Genomic DNA, 19,234 nt, shown 5'->3' with positions numbered 1-19,234 from the left:
AAAACAAAAAAATTTCGATTGACAAATTAGTCGGTATTCTTGACACAGCAATTATAGGACTTGAACGGCGGAACTTTGTAACTGAACAAGAAATTATGTCTGTTTAATAGAATTAAAGAGAAAGTATTATCACATGAAACGAAGCAAAACTTAAACAACTTACATTGAAAGAAATGTTTAATAAAGTAAACAAATAAATATTAAGCTTTTTCTTTTTGCAAATTTTGATACCCTTTAGATCATAATTGTTCTTTATTTCATAAATTACGGTTTCATATTTTTAATTTTATAATTTCTGCATGCCATCTTACGAGATTTAAACTGATGATCGATAATCCGGAATCGCCGAAGTCCCGACGAGTCCGGATTAACGACTTTTGACTGTAATATTTTTCTATTTTACAGGTAAAGCAGTTAAGCTAAAAACAGTACTTACCATACATTATTATTATTATTATTATTATTATTATTATTATTATTATTTTCAATTAAAAGGAACATGTTTCTGTGACAGTGAAACATGTGTGCTTAGCACTCCTCATTCACTGTCCCTGTCGATCACTATAGTAGTTTGCTGCACTACCAGTATCAATTATCACTAGTACTAGTATCCCACAACTGGTCACAATGACCAGCAAACACAACTAGTACAATACTAGGAAACGTTCACCCAACAATGTATTTTATGCTCAATCATTAAATACATTTTGCTGTCTTGCCAGCTGTTTGTATACATCTGTTTTTAATAATATGCATGTATAAGCCGCACCCCTGAATTTAATTTCACGATATGCTGTCATTTCTATTTACGACCAAATCTCAAAAATAATTTCACATTGACAAATTTTAGGTACCCAAGTCTTCAAATACATCAAAATTATAAACATTCATACCTTATCCAGGAATTTCTACCAGAGAAATAGCATGAATTTAATGATCAAAACTCCGTTCAAATGATAGTAATAAAGAGTGGTTAATAATAACAAATACTATTCATTAAATTATAGTCCATGTTAGGAATTATGTTTGCTATTTAGTTTCATTAAAAGTAAATTCTTTTCATGGAGAACGCAATTAAAAAACAGAACAGACAAAACTGCACTTTAACAGGAGACAAAACTGTCTAGACTGTTGACTGCTGTTTTAAGGATATTTCACTATATCTTTCCTTTCTTGGAATTCATAAGAGCATTTTTCTCAAAAGATTAATCTTTTATTACTTATACAAAGCTTACACTATTGAATTGACTATTGTGACTATTCTTAAATAAGTGAAAATAATTTTTTTAAGTAATATTTTTATTAAAAAAAACAGCAGATTCTTGATATTGATTTGATGTTTTAGTAAAATTAATTCATGAAGTTTGTTTGGAAAGAAAATCAGCATTTGAAGCAAATACCAATACAATATTTCCAGCTTTTTTAATAAATTTATTCTTAAATACAAAAATAATTAAACAGGAAAAAAATTACAGTAATAATTTTTAAAAAATTATAGACAGAAAGAAAGTAATAATAATAATTTACACAGAAAAAATAAAATTTTTGCAAAAAAAGAAAATTTTAAATTAAATTTTAAAGAATTTTCATAATAAAATGAAAAATATTGGAAGGGATCAATCATCTACAGGATCATACACAGCGTGCATAATCCTGAGATTAACTTTCGCTTTACGAGTTTCATCCATATTTTTCAATATAAATTGAAAAAATCATTAAAAAATGCATTAAAAACTCATTAAAAATGCATGTCATCATCGTAGATTTCTCGCGAGATCAACTCTTTATTTCGTTCGGAAAGGATTACAACTCATTATTTTATTCGGATACGATGTGTTCCATATTAAAAAAAAAAAAACGTCGCCTTCGATGTGACTGCGAAATCGTCTTAAGAAAGCCGCTTCGTTTTAGCTTCGCTCTGATTGGTCGACGCTTATCCCAAACTCGGCGTAAAGTTGAAACCTTGGAACCTTGTGCCACGAGCCCTAAACCAGATTCTGTGACGTAGCAGTGACTGGTTGCCTTGGCAACGGAGCTCGGCTTTAAACACTTATGTCCTTTACGCCCTCGTCTGAACGGGGCCTAACAAACCAAAATCTCACATCTATTGAATTTGGTGAAAATTAATTTTAATATTATTTTAAATGATATACATTGAATGTATGTCATTTAGAAATAACATTAAAATTAATTTTCATCACCTGAAACATTTATATTTATTTACACTGCCTTAACATGCATATTAAAAAATGGAATAAAGTGGTAAAAATACTTATGAAAAGAATGAAACAAAGACAATTTCAAATTTGAATTGAAACCAAATTAAAAAGAATTTAATCAGAAATAACTGAAAAAAATATGTATTTATAACTACATTCAAGCTTTTAAAATAATTTCCGAAGAATTTAAGAAGAGGAACTTTGGAAAATAAAATTTCTTTTATATTTGACCTCCAAGCTGTATTTGCACAGGAAGAAACCTGAAAACGCAAATGCCTGTGAATCGAAGTAACAAATTATTCTTTTTATTTTCTCCTCTCAACAAAATATTTCCTAGAAGATACCAAATTTGCCAGCTGCACATGCGAATTCAAAACACGGACAATTTTCCCCAATCCATTAGCAGAATCCCACAAAAGAATGCCCTGTACAGGGTGTCATAAAATAGTCATCAAGCCTCAAGCGCTAGAATTCCTACCCCTGCCACCAACGACAAACTGTCCCGAGCCCCCAGTTGTTGTACACTTACTTCGGGACACATATGTCCCAGTCCCCGGGAAAAGGTTAAACAATGGCAACCATGCCTATATCAGTTCTTCAGTTTTAAAAACAATCAACAACTTTTATATGCTTTCTTTTTATTGTATTTCAAATTTTGACTTCTTGAACTGTAAACCTTGAATTATGTATTTTGCCTTATTTTATGTATTGTTTCCACTGTTTTGCCTTTTTTTTATTTTATGCATTGTTTTACTTTCTAGTATTTTACTTCTTATTACTTTTAGTATTTGTAACCACCTATCCATTACTCTGTAAATATGTAACTGGAATTGTTCTTCACGCCCGCAGTGCACCCTTCTTCCATCATGCACTATCGTCTTCGTCCAGCATTTGTTTGCACTGCCCCCAGCAGTCGTCTTGAGCACAATATGTATTTATAAGTGTGTCTTTTGTTCAAGTTATTTCCGTCAGCGGGGCTACCTGGCCGATATGCTAACTACCCAGTGGACCGGCTGCCTCGCTGTCGGTGGAAAGAAAGAAAAGAAAGTGTTCATGGACGAATTTTTTTTACCCCCCTTTAAAGTATCTGCTTATTGGATTTGCCTGCAGTGGAAAAAAACAGTATTTTGCCTTAAAGTAATTGCTTTGAATCTTAGTGGTCACCCCTGTATTTTTACCAGAATAAAGCAAAATTAAACAATTTTTAAGTTGCTTTATTGATTGCTTTTTAAGATAATACAGTCAAAAGTCTTTAAACCGGAATTATCTATAATCCGGACCTCAAAGCTTTCTGCGCATACGTCAACGCATAATGTGTTCACGCATGCACATAATACTTTTACGCATATGCATGTGCACAAGCATGCACGTTTAACGTATAATGGACGGTATAAGCTAAGCTAAAATTATTTAATTATCTATATCAGTTAATGTTGCAGATTGCACATCCTTAATCTTTGAATTGGATCCAGCTTATTATTTTTTGCAGTCTGTTAGAGCAATTTTATAAAAGTAAGCATGAACTTTCGATTATGTCAGATAGAATTTCTGATGCTGGAACTGCCAAAGGATCTACAAAGCGAAAGTATGTTTCGATGTCCATCAAACAAAAAGTAGAATTGCTGCAAAAAATGGATAAAGGCATATCCTTTTTTTCTCTAACCATTCCGAAATCTGTTTATCAATTTCACGCTGCTCTGTGGGGGGGGGGGACATAGCGGCGCACAATGAACTGGTTGATCTGTCAGCACTATCCTTATCTTCAGAGCAGATGTTTTTATTTTATTCAGCTTATAAGTCCTTACCAAATGTAGTATTTCATCTCGATGTATTCCGTCTTAGATATGATTTAAATCAAATTCCTCTTCATTATAAATATCACGAGTACACATCAAATAGTTTTCTGGTTGCAATTTTCTAATTTGGACTATGCGTAATGTATGCTTTACACATGTGCGCGTTGAAAGAAATGTTTAATAAAGTAAACAAATAAATATTAAGCTTCTTTTTTTTTTTTTTTTTTTTTTTTTTTTTTTTGTAAATTTTGATACTCTTTAGATCATAATTGCTCTTTATTTCGTAAATTATGGTTTCATATTTTTAATTTTATAATTTCTGCATGCCATCTTACCAGATTTAAACTGATGATCTATAATCCGGAATCGCTGAAGTCCGGATTAAAGATTTTTGGCTGTAATCTAATTAAATGTGAAATATGTTTGCATTAAATCATTTTTTGCAGTTGTAAGTCATCATTCTTTGTCTTCTTTAAAGAATCACCAAAGTGATTGTGCTGGAGTGTTATTATTTATTTTTTATATGCATATAATTTTTACATCACAATTTCATCACACAATAATGATTTTGACAACACAATAATATGCATTAACTTGGTTTTATTTTGGTTTTATACCATTTAATTATCTTTCTTGCAGAATGCTTTCAGAATTTTTTTTTTTTTTTTTTTTTTTTTTTTTTTTTTGTAGAACACGTTAAAAAATTTAGTTGTGTCTAACTATAAACTTTCCTGATTTTTAAGTGTCTTTCAGCATAAGTTCTTTCTAAATTATTTAATTTATTTTTTATAGTGATTGTGTAATCAGCTACAGCTTCTTTTAAGACATGTTAATAATGATGTACTATGTGATTTACTGCTTTTAGTTAAGTAGTTATTTCTTAAATTGCATCACTAAAATTCTATTTCTAAATGTGGAAATAAATACATATAATTATGAATACATAGATAAAAATAATACCATTAATTAATTTAATAACCTATTAAATTTTTTACCCCATTAAAGTTAAATTTCAGTAACTTCATAGGATAAAAGAATTAATACCTTTCATGTTCAAATGTGTGATAAGATCTCAGAAAAAGAAATGATTAAGACAGCTACCATCTAAAAAATAAATACAGTCAAAAGTCGTTAATCCGGACTCGTCGGGACTTCAGCGATTCCTTATTATAGATCATCAGTTTAAATCTGGTAAGATGGCATGCAGAAATTATAAAATTAAAAATGTGAAACCGTAATTTATGAAATAAAGAACAATTATGATCTAAAGGATATCTATCAAAATTTACAAAAAAAAAAAAAAAAAAAAAAGCTTAATATTTATTTGTTTACTTTATTAAACATTTCTTTCAATGTAAGTTGTTTAAGTTGCTTCGTTTTCTATGTGATAATACATTCTCTTTAATTCTATAAATAGACATAATTTCTTGTTCAGTTACAAATTTCCGCTGTTCAAGTCCTATAATTGCTGTGTCTACCGACTAATTTGTCAATCGAAATTTTTTCGTTTTCAATAACCTCTGTGTCACTTTCTTCGCTATCGGAAGTGAATTATAATGACGAGGAATTTGATTTAAATCATATCAAAGACAGAGTACATCGAGATGAAATACTACATTTAGTAAGGAATTATAAGCCAAATAAAATAAAAACATCTGCCCTGAAGATAAGGATAGTGCTGACAGATCAACTTCCAATTCATTGCGCGCCCCAGCGTTAAAGATAAACAAAGTTTAGATAAACAAACATTAAAGTTTAGATAAACAAAGGATATGCCTTTATCCATTTTTTGCAGCAATTTCACTTTTTGTTTAATAAATTTCGAAACATACTTTCGCTTTGTAGATCCTTTACATATTAATAAATATATATCAGAAATTCTATTTGACATAACTGAAAGTTCAAGCTTACTTTTATAAAATTGCTCTAACAGTCGGCAAAAAATAATAAGCCGGATCCAATTCGAAGATTAAGGAACAACGCAATCTGCAACATTAACTGAAATAGATAATTAGATAATTTTAGCTTAGCTTATACCGTCTGTTATACATTAAACGCGCACTCGTAAACGTATTTTGTGCACGTGCACAAGCATGTTCGCAGCCGTAAAGGTCTTACGATGCATGCGCAGAAAGTTTATAGCTTTGAGGTCCGAATTAACGACTTTTGACTGTAAGTAACTAAAAGTAGATCACGTACAACACCCTCGGTAGCCTGGTTCTTTTCATAGATTTATTAAGTTTCATCTACAAAAAAAGCTGTACTCATGTAAATGTACTAAAAATCAAAATGAACATTCGGTTAGTTTACATTTAAGCGTGCTCCTTGTATTATCACGAAGGTGTTTCATTTAACGCCAAGTTGTTGTTTCATTTATGGCAACCTGAGTAGTTGAATGTTATGGAAACCGTATTATGACATAATTGGTTGTGTGAATTTGATTGATGAGAAAAGATTTCTAAGATAAGGGCTTGTTTCTATGTTGGATGTTGGTTAGTAAGTACATTGCTTGTTTTGTGGCTTAGTTTGTAAAATGGCTGAATGTGGTAAGATTAATTTGAAGTTTCTGTATGATTTGGAATGAAAGAAAAAAAAAAGGGCCTTAATTGACTGGTATGTAAATAAAGGTTTACTTAGTAACCATTATAAGTGCCCTGTTTGTATGAAGGAAATGTGTCTGGTCAAACGTCGGAGAATTCCTGCACTACAGAGGATATTTTTTACTCTTATTTTTGTGAATTTATGTATCAACGCCAGTATACAGATTCTAGTTCAGATAATTTTATGAATTTTTTGGATCTGTTAAGGAATTTTGTGTGCCACAGACTGAAGCTACGGAAATTTTAAGTTTATATTTGCTTTGTGTAGTGCTTAGATGCCTATAAGATGAATTTCCTTTCTTATGTTATATCATTGTTTGATTAAAAGTGTAGTTTATTGAAATTATATTTTTTTGTTTGGCTCTATTGTAAAATTGTGTGCTCCATTGACTTTTTAGGTGAAAATAGATCAATGTGTACATGGGCAAAGTCAAGGAAGTGCGCATTGCCAAGTTTGTGCAATTCTCTGATGTTTTTTTAAGTGAAAATAGGTTTGCATGCACATGGATACTGGGTGTAGCAATGATTTCTGGCACAAAAATTGGCGATACACAAAGCCAAAATAACAAGTCAAAGAATTGCACAAACTGAGTATCCATGTACTGCCAAAAATCGCCCTTTTTCACCAAAGGGCACCCATAAATAAATTTTTAGTGATCATTCTTATTGCAAAAATTCGTAACTTAAGATATTTATCTTTTGACAAGTACTAATAAAAGTTAATCAAATTTGTATCTTAAAAACTTTGAACAAAATTTATATTACAGTGTAAATTAATTACCTTTATTTCTAGATTTTCCGAAGAGTTACATTCATTGTCGATATTGAAAATAATGTAAAACTGGGCTCCATACCATCAAAATTTTTTAACTTTTTCTTCAAAAGTAGCAATTGTAAATTAGCATTACTGTGACAAATTCTTGTCATAATAATGCCAATTAATTTACAGGAAATGTATTCACAAGCAGCATAAAGATACTTTGAGAACCGCATGCAGCCCTCAGTGGGCCTCCAGTTTGAATTTGCTTTAGTAGAAAAAAATGTATGTGATTAAAGTTATTTTGGGATGTCCACATTACTAGACTATCGCTTCACAGCAGATTAGAACTACAGTTTTAAGCAGGTGAAGTCAGAGCAGATGTAACATAGTGATGTCATATGTCAGTGTCATATGTACCAATACTAAAGCTCAAGCTTGTAGGGTTTATATTTATTTTAACTAACATTTATTTTAAGTTTAAACTATCTTTCCTGTCAAGCCTTACTTTCCCCTGGAACTGCCAATGCCAGAATATGTAAATTTTAGTAGAACGCGCAAGCATTCAAATTATCAGCGGAAGTATTATGATTTAAATAGAAGGAAACGAGTTCGGTGTGTGATATTCTTACTGCACGAGCGCGGAGGTAGTTAGCGAGAATTGAAGAACCCCGCGTTGCAGTCTATGTGCTTGGCGGGAAGTAGTGGTAATCGTTCCAGTGAGCTTCAAGTCTGCTGAATTAGCAGCGATATTGTAAAACGCGGTGAGTTAGTTATTTTAGAGAGCCTCGTAGTTAGAATCTTGTCTTTACTTTCTTTTCAGGTTATTATTTTTATTTGACTGCCAAGTTGGCACAGTCTGTGAGCGTCAAGAGCACGCAATTGTAATTTTATTACGTTGAATAAAAAGAGACTTAACCCCTTCACAAGGCTCTATCTTTTATACAAGTTTTCACAGTCACCTCTTGGTTGCGTGCAAGTTGGAGGCGCGCAACCTTATATTGGCGCCTGAACACTTATCGAACTGAAATGGCCGAAAATTGGAAGGAAGCCGCTGGACTACACCAAGAAATGACAAGTCAGTTAGAAGGATTTGGATACCTGGTCCAGACTTTGAGAGCATCAATCAAGCCAAATGTCCATTTCGACGGAAAAAATTCGGTGGCGGTATATTTAGAAGGTCTAGAAAACCACTTTCAGCTCTACCCTGTGCCTGAAAGACAAAATTTGCCATCGCCACATCAGCACTAAGAGGACAGGCCGCGCTATGGTGGAAAAACATAGGAAAATTTCTACTAGGTGAATTTGGAAGCCCGACGTATACATTTGAAAATTTCAAAAAATCGTTAGTAAAGGCCTTCCCCATAGTGAAAGATCGCGCACGGCTGGAAGCCGAGCTATATAGTTTCTATCAACGGGATACAGCAGAATTGACGGACTTTATTCTACGAAAAATCAAGCTAACGGATATGCTGTATGGAAAGAAACCCGATGCGGAGATCATTGAAATAATATTACCAAGATTGTTACCCGCTGTTCAAGACTACTTTGAAATTAGAAACCCAACCACATTGCAGGAACTTTTCGAATTGGCGGTGAAGTTTCAAAATCGCAGAATAGCGGAAAAAGCGAGAGGGGAAACATATTCTCAAAGTACCCGAAGGAAGGAGGAAACCAGAAATGGAAATCGCTCTTATGGGGGAAAGAACTATCAAGCTAACGCATCGAAACTCGAAGGTCAAGGCCCAAAAAGAAAATTTGAAAATAAACATCCGCATACCCAGAAGACACAGATTGAAAGGAAAGCTTTAAACAAGTAGAGGGGCCTGTGAAAGGGAGGGTCCAGACCTCGGAAGTTTTAGAAAAACCCTCAAATAGACATTTAAACACGGTCATCGTAAAAAACTCACAGCTACCAATTATACAAGTCCTGGTTGGCGATGTACCAGTAGAAGCCCTCATAGATACAGGAGCAGAAGGAAATTTTATGAGTGAAAATTTCTTCAAAAAGAATTTTTATAGGATACGACTATTTAAAACCAGAAATACGGAAATTATAGCAGCGCAAAGAAAAACATGTCACTGCATCGGGAAATTATCATTAAACTTACAGGTAAAAGAGGAAAATCTTAAAGTATTAATTTTTGTGGTGAAAGACCTGCAACACTCTCTTATTTTAGGTATGGACTTTCTAAGGGCCGCGAGGGCCAAATTAAATTTTCAAGATAGTTCCGTGGTGTTGGAGATGGACCAGAGGGTGGTGGAACCTGTGGAGACACCACAGTTGAACCTTAGCCATCTGAATGACCATGAAAGTAAAGCAATACAGCAATTGGTGAGTAATTTTTCTCATTTGTTTTCAGAAAAACCAGGAAACTGCCAGATAGTAACGCACAAGATTCAATTAAATGCCGAAAAACCTTGTAGGACTAAACCGTATCGTTATGATAAACAAAAAGACCTAATCATCGAAGAACATATTCAGGAGATGTTAAAGAATAAAATAATAACGCCCATAAATAGTGAGTACGCGAGTCCAGTCGTACTATGTAGGAAAAAGAACGAGTTTCCTCCTTCGGATAAAAGGGCTTGGAGGTTTGCTATTGATTACAGAAAACTAAATAGTATTACCAAATTTCCAGTTTACCCTTTGCCGGTTATAGACGAGATCATTAGACAGATCAAATCGACAAGATATATGTCTACTTTGGACTTAACGTCTGGCTACTATCAAATAGCTATGAGACCCGAAGATATACACAAAACCGCTTTTATAACAAAATCGGGCACTTATGCATTTTTACGCATGCCCTTTGGGTTGTGTGGGGCCCCATCAACATTCCAGAGAGCTATGGACATTGTTCTAAAGCCTGTCCTAGGAAAATCAACTTTAATTTATCTGGATGATATAATTATTATGAGAAGTTTTTAAATTATTAAAAGAGGCTGGTCTTACAATTAACGCCTCAAAATGCAAGTTCGCAACTAAAGAACTTAAATATCTCGGATATAAAATTAAGAAAATTAAGGGTATAGAAACGCAAGATTCAAAAATAAAAGCTATTAAGAATTTCCCACCGCCCAACACCGCCAAGAAACTTTCATCTTTCCTTGGGTTATGTTCTTACTATCGATCTTTCATAAAAGATTTCGCTAATATTGTTGAACCACTCTTGGTAATCAAAAGAAAAAAGAGTAAATTTACGTGGACAGCGGAAGCTAACACAGCTTTTGAAAGATTAAAAGAAGCGCTTATTAATGCCCCTGTTTTAAAATTCCCTGAGGGGGACGAAAACCTGGAAATTGCAGCAGATGCGTCAGACTATGCAGTGGGTGCGGTTCTTATGCAAAATAACCATCCGCTGGCATTTTTTAGTAAAACATTGAATCAGACACAAAGGAATTATACAGCTACAGAAAGAGAAACATTAGCCGTATTAATGGCTGTACACAAATTTCGAGTTTATTTCGGCAAATCGCCAGTAACAGTCTTTTCGGATCATGCGGCTGTTGGTAGACTTTACTCAGGAAAAAACCTAACGCCCAGGTTAATAAGATGGGCTTTAAAACTCCAAGAATATACGAGGGCTATCCAGAAAGTAGATTACGTTTTGGAATAAAAAAATAAACAAAGTATAGGAAACAAATTTTATTATATACAGATGAAAGCCACACTCAAATACTACTTTTCTACATAGTCACCATACAAATTAAGGCATTTATCGTAGCGATGTACGAGCTTGGAAATTCCTTCGTCGAAAAATTCGGCCGCCTGCGCCTTCAACCACTTCGTTACCTCTTCTTGCAGCTGTGCGTCGTCATCAAAACGCTGCATAGCCAGCCACTTCTTCATTGCTGGGAATAGGTGGAAGTCGCTCGGTGCCAGGTCGGGACTGTACGGCGGATGAGGAAACAACTCCCACTTAAAAGATTCAAGAACTTTACGAGTGACATTTGCCGTGTGGGGCCGGGCGTTGTTGTGAATCAACAAGATCTTAGAGCTCAACATTCCTCTGCGCTTGTTTTGAATTGCTCTTCTGAGTTTTTGGAGAGTTTGGCAATACCTTTGAGAGTTTATTGTAGTGCCTCTTTCCAGGAAGTCCACCAAAATTACACCTTTTCTGTCCCAAAAAACAGTCGCCATCATCTTCCTTGCCGACATTGTTTGCATGCATTTCTTGGGTTTTTGGGGAGAACTTGTGTGCCCCCACTGCATTGATTGCAATTTCGTTTCACAGTTCACATGTTTCACCCATGTTTCGTCACCAGTAACGATGCGATCGAGTAAAGAGTCACCATCCTTATGGTAAGCGTCCAAAACGTTCAACGCTGCAGCCATTCGCTGATTTTTGTGGTCCTCTGTCAAGATTTTTGGAATCCATCTTGCACAAAACTTGTGGTAACCAAGCTTTTCGCTGATGATTTCGTGCAACAAACTTCGCGAAATTTGTGGAAAACTCAAAGAAAGTTCCGTTATTGTGAAATTTCGATTTTCACGGACTTTAGCATCGACTTTTTCGAGAAGTTCGGCGGTCACTATGCTGGGTCTCCCACTTCGATCTTCGTCGTGAACATTGGTTCGGCCATTTTGAAATCTTATGACCCACTGACGCACTCCACCTTCAGTGATAATGTTGTCCCCATACACTTCACGAAGCTGCCGATAGATTTCTATCGGTTTACAGTTTTTTGCAGTCAGAAACCTTATTACTGAGCGCACCTCGCAGGATTTTCAATTAACGCAGACATTTTAAACCGTCACAGTATCTGAACGGAGCACAGCACGAACCTCTCACTAGCACGGTTAGATGCAGACTGAGCTGCGCAACGCTCTGACCCCAAGATGGCCGTGCTAGCCCCGCCCCTAGCGGACACAGACGGAAACGTAATCTACTTCCTGGATGGCCCTCGTAATATCACAATAAAATCTAAACCGGGTAAGGAAAACAATGTAGCTGACGCACTTTCTCGTATAAAACTGGACGATGAAGGAAATGAACTTAAATGCGCTGTGTTGACTTCAAAAATTTTAGATTCTAGAGATACGGTTATTACTGAACTGAAAGCTGATCCTGAATTTGGAAATATCTATGCTTATTTGAAAGACCCCGAAAGCTTTGAGCATACAGATATCGATGCGATAAGAAATAGAGCAAAAAACTATGAAATAATAGATAATTTATTATTCTATACGAAAACAACAAACGAAAATCTTGAATATAAACCAGTCATCCCAGCCTCGCTTCGATTAAGCATTTTGAAGGAGACTATAAAAAGGGTACGCGAGGCGGTATATTTCCCGCAATTATACAAAATAGTAACGGCGTATGTCAGGTCCTGCAATCAATGTCAGTTAATAAATGATATTAATTACAGCCCGGCCGGGTACTTAAATAGCATTCGCGCTACATTTCCGAATGAAATTTTAGGCATAGATCTTCTTGGTCCCTTCCCCCAGAGCGAGTTAAATAAAAATCGTTTTCTTTTAGTAATAGTAGATCATTTTTCAAAATGGATAGAAATTGTTCCTCTTAAACGCGCGTCAGCCAAAACAGTCACAGATGCATTCTTACACAGATACATTTTAAAATACGGTGCACCGATAAAAGTCATTAGCGATAACGGAAAACAATTCATTAGTCAAATATTTGAAAACATATGCAATGGACTTGGCATACGCCATATCAAAATGGTTCCGTATAGACCACAGGCTAACATAGCAGAAAGAGTTAATAAAAATATAGTAAAAATAATTCGCAGTTACGTGAGCACACATCACAAGCGCTGGGATGGCTACATAAATGAATTAGCTTATGCTTTAAGAACGGCACATCATGATACTACGGGAAAAACTCCAGCAGAATTATTTTTAGGCAGAAAGTTAATTACGCCTTTAGATAAATTATTCTTTGTGCAACAAAGAGAGCAGGAGTTTAAACAAAAAGATGTGCAAAAGCTCATTGATCAGGCTCTTAAAACCTCGGATACGGCAAGAAATAGGCAGAAACTATATTACGATAGAAAACGCCGTGAAGCAGATTTTAAAGTTGGGGATAAAGTATTGAAGCAGAAATTTTCTTTATCAAGTTTATTTTTATGGCAAAGCTAGCTCCAAAGTTTGAAGGCCCCTATGTAATTCAGGAAATCAAAGGAGTAGTCTTATATCTTAAGAACGAGAGAGGGGAAATCTGTAAAGCAAGTCCCGACCAGGTGAAAAAATACTATAATCCAAATGATTTTGAAATCCTTAAAAGTTTCTTGCAGGACTCAAGTCTAAACGAAATAGAAGGGCCAGAGACAACTTTTCCACCACCCAAGAAACAGAGAACTGAAGAGAGACCTAGCACTTCTACAACCCGGACGTCGGTATCAAAAAGAAAAAATAATTTTCAAACTCCAGCGTTTAAGAAAAACAAAAATACAGATGAACCGGTTAAAGAAACCGTGGTAAAGAGAAAAACACCACCTACAAAGGATAGCAGGAGAAATTACACATCAAGGAGAACGCGCACACGGCCACAGAGTCAGGTGCCAGCAAGGCCCCCGTTCCGGAAACTGAAACGCCAACAGGAGGCACAAAAATACAAACAACAGAAGAAATTCAAGAAGGACTCCAGACCGGAGGACGTCAAGACCAGCCGTCCCACGGACAAACGGAAAGGCCAACAACCAGACGATTACTCCGCCAAGAGGCCAGCATGTAGAGGACACAAAAGAAAAAGCAACGTGGACGACACTCGGAGGGCAGTAAGGAGAAGATTAACATCCATGAAACCTCTAACTTGGGACCAATTCTGCCAAAAACGGATGACGGAGTTTCAAGCATCGAAAACTCAAAGATAAGTTAAAACCTTCTATAAATTTTTTTTCTCTTTTGTTCCGAAATGTTATGCATAAGTACGAAGTTCTATGTTTTGACGAAAGTCAATATGTCTCGGTTGAGACTTAGTTTTGTTTTACTTTATTTAGCTAAGGCAAAAGTATTATTTTCTTTCAGTATAAAATCTAAGAACAAGCATTTTCTGTTGGTCGAAAGACTAATTCTGTTATGTTAAAGCCAAAATTTGGCCGAAGATAAAAATAACTTCGTATTCTTGTATTAATAAGAATTTTAGTTTCAGTGCCGCTAGCTTGGCGAAGAATGAGTAAAGTAAAAATTTATTTTCTCCTATTTATTTTATGGTAAATTGTAAAAATCATATGTATTAAAATTTTGTAAATATACGTAAATACTTGAAAGTTATGTAAAAGTAGAATGTAGTCTAGAAGCATAAAATTTTAGATGCTAAAAGTAAATGCTCAAAAGCAATAAATTCAAAATTTAAGTATTAAACTGTAGATAAAATCATGATTTAGAGCGAAAGCCTGCATGTTTAAAGATGAATTAAGGGGGAGTTAGAATGAATGTGTTTTGTAGGGTTCTCAACCTACACTTGAATTTTTAAGAATGTTAAAGTAGTAATCGAGTTGTAGAATGTCGAGTAAGGTGTGTCTATTTGGTCGTTGAATTCTAACAAATCATGGTGGTTAGGGGAAGTGTTGTAAGACTAAAACACGAATATTGCCGTTTGACACCACACACGGTGGAGAGCCAGGGTAAAGTTAAATTAATGCTTGAAAAATTGAATGAATGTGAAGTAAGCAATAACTAAGAAAAACGAATCGTTTAAAAACAAAAATTTATTGTGTCAAGAAAGTGTAAATTATAATGTATGTAGAAAGATACTGATACTTATTCCTTCCAGATGCTGGAAGGAAAGACCAAGATTGATTGATGAAGTCCAGGAAAAGTTGCTGTAAGAAGAAAGTTATAACGAGCAACAGAATTTTAGTATACAAATGGTTACATAAGATTTTTTTTTTTTTTTTTTTTGTGTAAACGAGGTTCTCGCCAATTAGTTCAGAATTAGAGAAACTTACAACAGGTCGTTTGTAGGACCTGCTTCCAAGTTTTCCAAATTCTGGCAGCGGCAAATATAGGGTTTATATTTATTTTAACATTTATTTTAAGTTTAAACTATCTTTCCTGTCAAGCCTTACTTTCCCCTGGAACTGCCAATGCCAGAATATGTAAATTTTAGTAGAACGCGCAAGCATTCAAATTATCAGCGGAAGTATTATGATTTAAATAGAAGGAAACGAGTTCGGTGTGTGATATTCTTACTGCACGAGCGTGGAGGTAGTTAGCGAGAATTGAAGAACCCCGCGTTGCGGCTTACGTGCTTGGCGGGAAGTAGTGGTAATCGTTCCAGTGAGCTTCAAGTCTGCTGAATTAGCAGCGGTATTGTAAAACGCGGTGAGTTAGTTATTTTAGAGACCCCTTCACAAGGCTCTATCTTTTATACAAGTTTTCACAGTCACCTCTTGGTTGCGTGCAAGTTGGAGGCGCGCAACGTTATAAGCTCCAGTTCAAAACTGTGATATACAGTATTGTTACCTTAACTTCTGAGTAATGTAATAAGCTGTCTACATTATAATGTGCTTTTTCATAAATCTGAAAATGGAAATTTGATTATTAGTAAAAACAATGTTTAAGAAGAAAATAAAGCCATCTTAAGGGGAGATCACTCAAAATGAGACCAGATGGAAAGGAGTTTATTGCAAATGTCTTGTTGAATTTGTGTTAATTAAATGAGAATAATCTTTTTCCTTTTGTTTTTTCAGTTATCATGCCACCTTCAGCTTTAGATCATTTAAGTGAGTATTTTTGGTTCTTTGTTTTCCCTCTCTGTAATAAAATGTGCAAAACAAAATAATTAATTACAGAAGTGTTTATGGGGTACTTAATGTACAAGGGGATCCGAAGTCACATAGTAAACATAAATGATTCATTGTACTTTCATTGAATTTACAACGTATAGTAATTAGTCAAGAAATGCATGAAAGTATTAGGTATTTTTTGTAGTAAATTTTATTGTATAAATTTTTAGTTGTAGTAATATGTACTAGATTGTAATCTGACTAATTCTGGATATAAAAAGCTCTACTTTTGAGTTATCATTCTTTAAAATCAGCATTTTGCTAATCTGTTATAAAATATTATTCTTAAAAAATTGAAAAGTGAGCATTAGATTTTGGCATTCATAGTAACATGATTTTTATTATTAATCTGTCTGAAATCACTGATATGTATCCAGACATCATGACAGTTTCAAAAGATGTTATGCAATGATATATTTTACTGATTGTAAAAGATATTTCTCCTTTTCCTGTGCTAATTTATCTTTGGATACTTCTTCTTTAGGATGATTGCCAAATTCGGCATTTATTATCAGGTATTTTGTATTCTTTTATGGATGAAATATCATCTGATAAGAGTAATTATAATTAAAAAAATTATACAATAAAATTACTAAAAATGTGGTTTCATTAATTTCTATTTAGACCATAAAAAACTAACTGAAGTGCAATTTTTTTGAAAAATTTTCAGATCCCTTTGTAAATGTTCGCATTTTCTGTGGTATTGTATATCTGCTAGTTTTAATTAATAAAACATTCTGTCAGCTGTTCGCTGATATGTTGTCATAAATTTTGAAAAAAGAGCTTACTAAACTCATACATTTATCTGTTCACGATTGCATTCATCTATATAATTATGCTCAATTTATTGTTGACAAATAATTATTTATTTATATTGAGCGCTGTAATGATCTGTAGTTCATACCATATGCAAATATCTTCATGTCTGAGCAGAAGGCATCTTAGACACATACATATTTTGCAGCCTCTTAGGCTGAGCATCTCAAATGGCTGCCCGATATAAGCTCATGCCATCGTGAGCAACTACATTAGTTTATTCGGTACTTTTCCGTTTCGCCGGCGCAGTTCTCGCCAAGTAGACTTTATTGGCGAAAACACACAGTATACACATAAAAATTATTGACAAATGTTCTAAGAATTTTTTATTTTGAAGGTATAAACATTTTAATGTTGTTTAAAATTTTTTTAAAAAAGCCAATAAATTTGTAAAAAGACATTAATTTAAGAATTTACTATGCTTTCATCCTACAACATCCTGATTCGGCGGTTCGTATCACGTTGCCCCAAGTGACCTCATCTCGCACGTAAACTACCCTACAAAAATCTAATTCTCTCAGTAATTATCTACATTAATTTCAAATTAAATCTTAATTTGGAATACAAGTTTAAATGCAAGAATTATTTCAGTTCATACGAATAGCTTACTCAGAAATTAAAACCGCAGTGCTTTACTTGGCTAGTGCATTCTCATTAAAATTGATGAATTTAACCCTTGACATTGCCTTTTCTATATTTTCGTCATCGGGTGAGCGGTGTGATTGCATCCTAATTGACTTGATTACCGGCCGCGAATGGCTTTAGAACACTATCTGGTAAAACTTCTATGTAATTGTATGCCAGTATTGAAAGAAACAATCAATCTGATAAGAAATGATTGCGACTTGTTTTGAAAATGTAAAAGTTAAAGGTTTTCAGCGAGGATATCTCGTTTGGCATCTGTTGTACCATTACGGGTAACTTTATCGCTTGTGCCAGCAAAACGGGAAAGTACCGTTTATTCATTAAAAATAAGATAACTTAATGCTTGCTTTATATATGCAACAGGCATTTTATGTCCTATGTAACTTAGCTTCTGAAGCAACTTGCTTCAAGAGGTGCCTTGTATATATAAGTTATAAATGGAATTGTATTAAAATTTTGAAAATTGCATTTGTGAAACTCATGAAATGTACATCATGATTACACTCAGTAAAAATCATGCAGTTAAGTTTTAAAAAGAGTGAAATTTAGTAAATTTTAGCCATTTTTATCAGAAAGAAATACTTTATGATGATTGAGAATGATCATGATTGTATCACTCAGTTACTTGTTAGTGAACAAAATTAAGATGTAATTGTGCATTTTAATTCTTATTACCAAAGTATTAGCTATTATTTCTGGATAATAATGATGTTAGTAACGATTATAGTCTAAATCTTTCACCTTTTTTCCTCACATTATATTGTGTATTTACCATAGTTTTCATGTAATCTGGAAAATTGCCCATTCTGAGAGCTAATGCATATCTGCAATTAAAAATCTGTAGTCTTTTGAGCAATTCTGGAGGCTCTTGTTAAGTCTGTAATATCTTTAATTTAACTTTCAAATTATTTTTCTATGCAATGTCCTTTTATGATGTTGTTTTTAAAAATATACAGCATAATGGTACAAATATTTCTTAATATTTTTTTTTAATTTTATTGTTTAATAACATGTTTGTTTGATGTAATTTGTAATATATCTGACTGATAAGCTTTTATAAGTATTTTGACTGTTACAGGTCTCTTTGATGTTATTTATTATGTACTTAGTTGATGATTTGGTACTCTTCTGTTATTGGGACCAGATTCAAAAATGTATGTATATATGTGCATATACGTGTGTGTATACATACACGTACATACGTAGCTACATATATACATGTCTGCATGAACACATACATCCATGCATACCTACATACATTCTGATAACAGAAGTGTACTGATGATTTTCATAAAAATTAAGACAGCTGGTGTAAATAATAAGGAATGTCTGTTGCTGTCTGCATGTTATGTACTTGATTCTAGAATGGTTGTTTGTATGTCATCTTTTTAATTTTATTTTGATGACGGAAGTTATGGCTAATCTTTAGAATATGGTAACAGGTAGTTTGGCGACATTTTGGTAAGGCGATAAAGGTTACTAGCTAGGACTTTAGCAATAATCTGAGAAGTACACAGTTCGATTCACAGATTATTTTGTCTTAGAGAAATGAGACATGTAATGTGACATTTTCCGGAAAATTCTGATCGTGATTTTAGCTAATAAGCACTTAGAAACAATTTTGCTGCTAAAGTGCGAATC

The 19,234-nt window shown here is 33.9% G+C and overlaps 1 protein-coding gene across 2 annotated transcripts in view; it reads left to right on the top strand.

Annotated features, from left to right (window-relative positions):
* The window catches only part of Ufd1 (ubiquitin fusion-degradation 1-like), a 78,886-nt gene that overhangs the window by 12,206 nt on the left and 47,446 nt on the right, over positions 1–19,234 (top strand). For both annotated transcript variants that reach the window (XM_085821415.1, XM_085821417.1), the window contains exon 3: positions 16,037–16,069. In XM_085821415.1, the coding sequence (XP_085677541.1) occupies positions 16,037–16,069 (33 nt within the window). The remainder of the gene's footprint in view (positions 1–16,036; positions 16,070–19,234) is intronic.

This window comes from Stegodyphus dumicola, chromosome 1, assembly GCF_044657685.1.
Source record: "Stegodyphus dumicola isolate Sdum_Otavi_A_Nest chromosome 1, ASM4465768v1".
Lineage (NCBI taxonomy): Eukaryota > Metazoa > Arthropoda > Arachnida > Araneae > Eresidae > Stegodyphus > Stegodyphus dumicola.
This window is presented reverse-complemented; position numbering and strand designations above follow the sequence as displayed.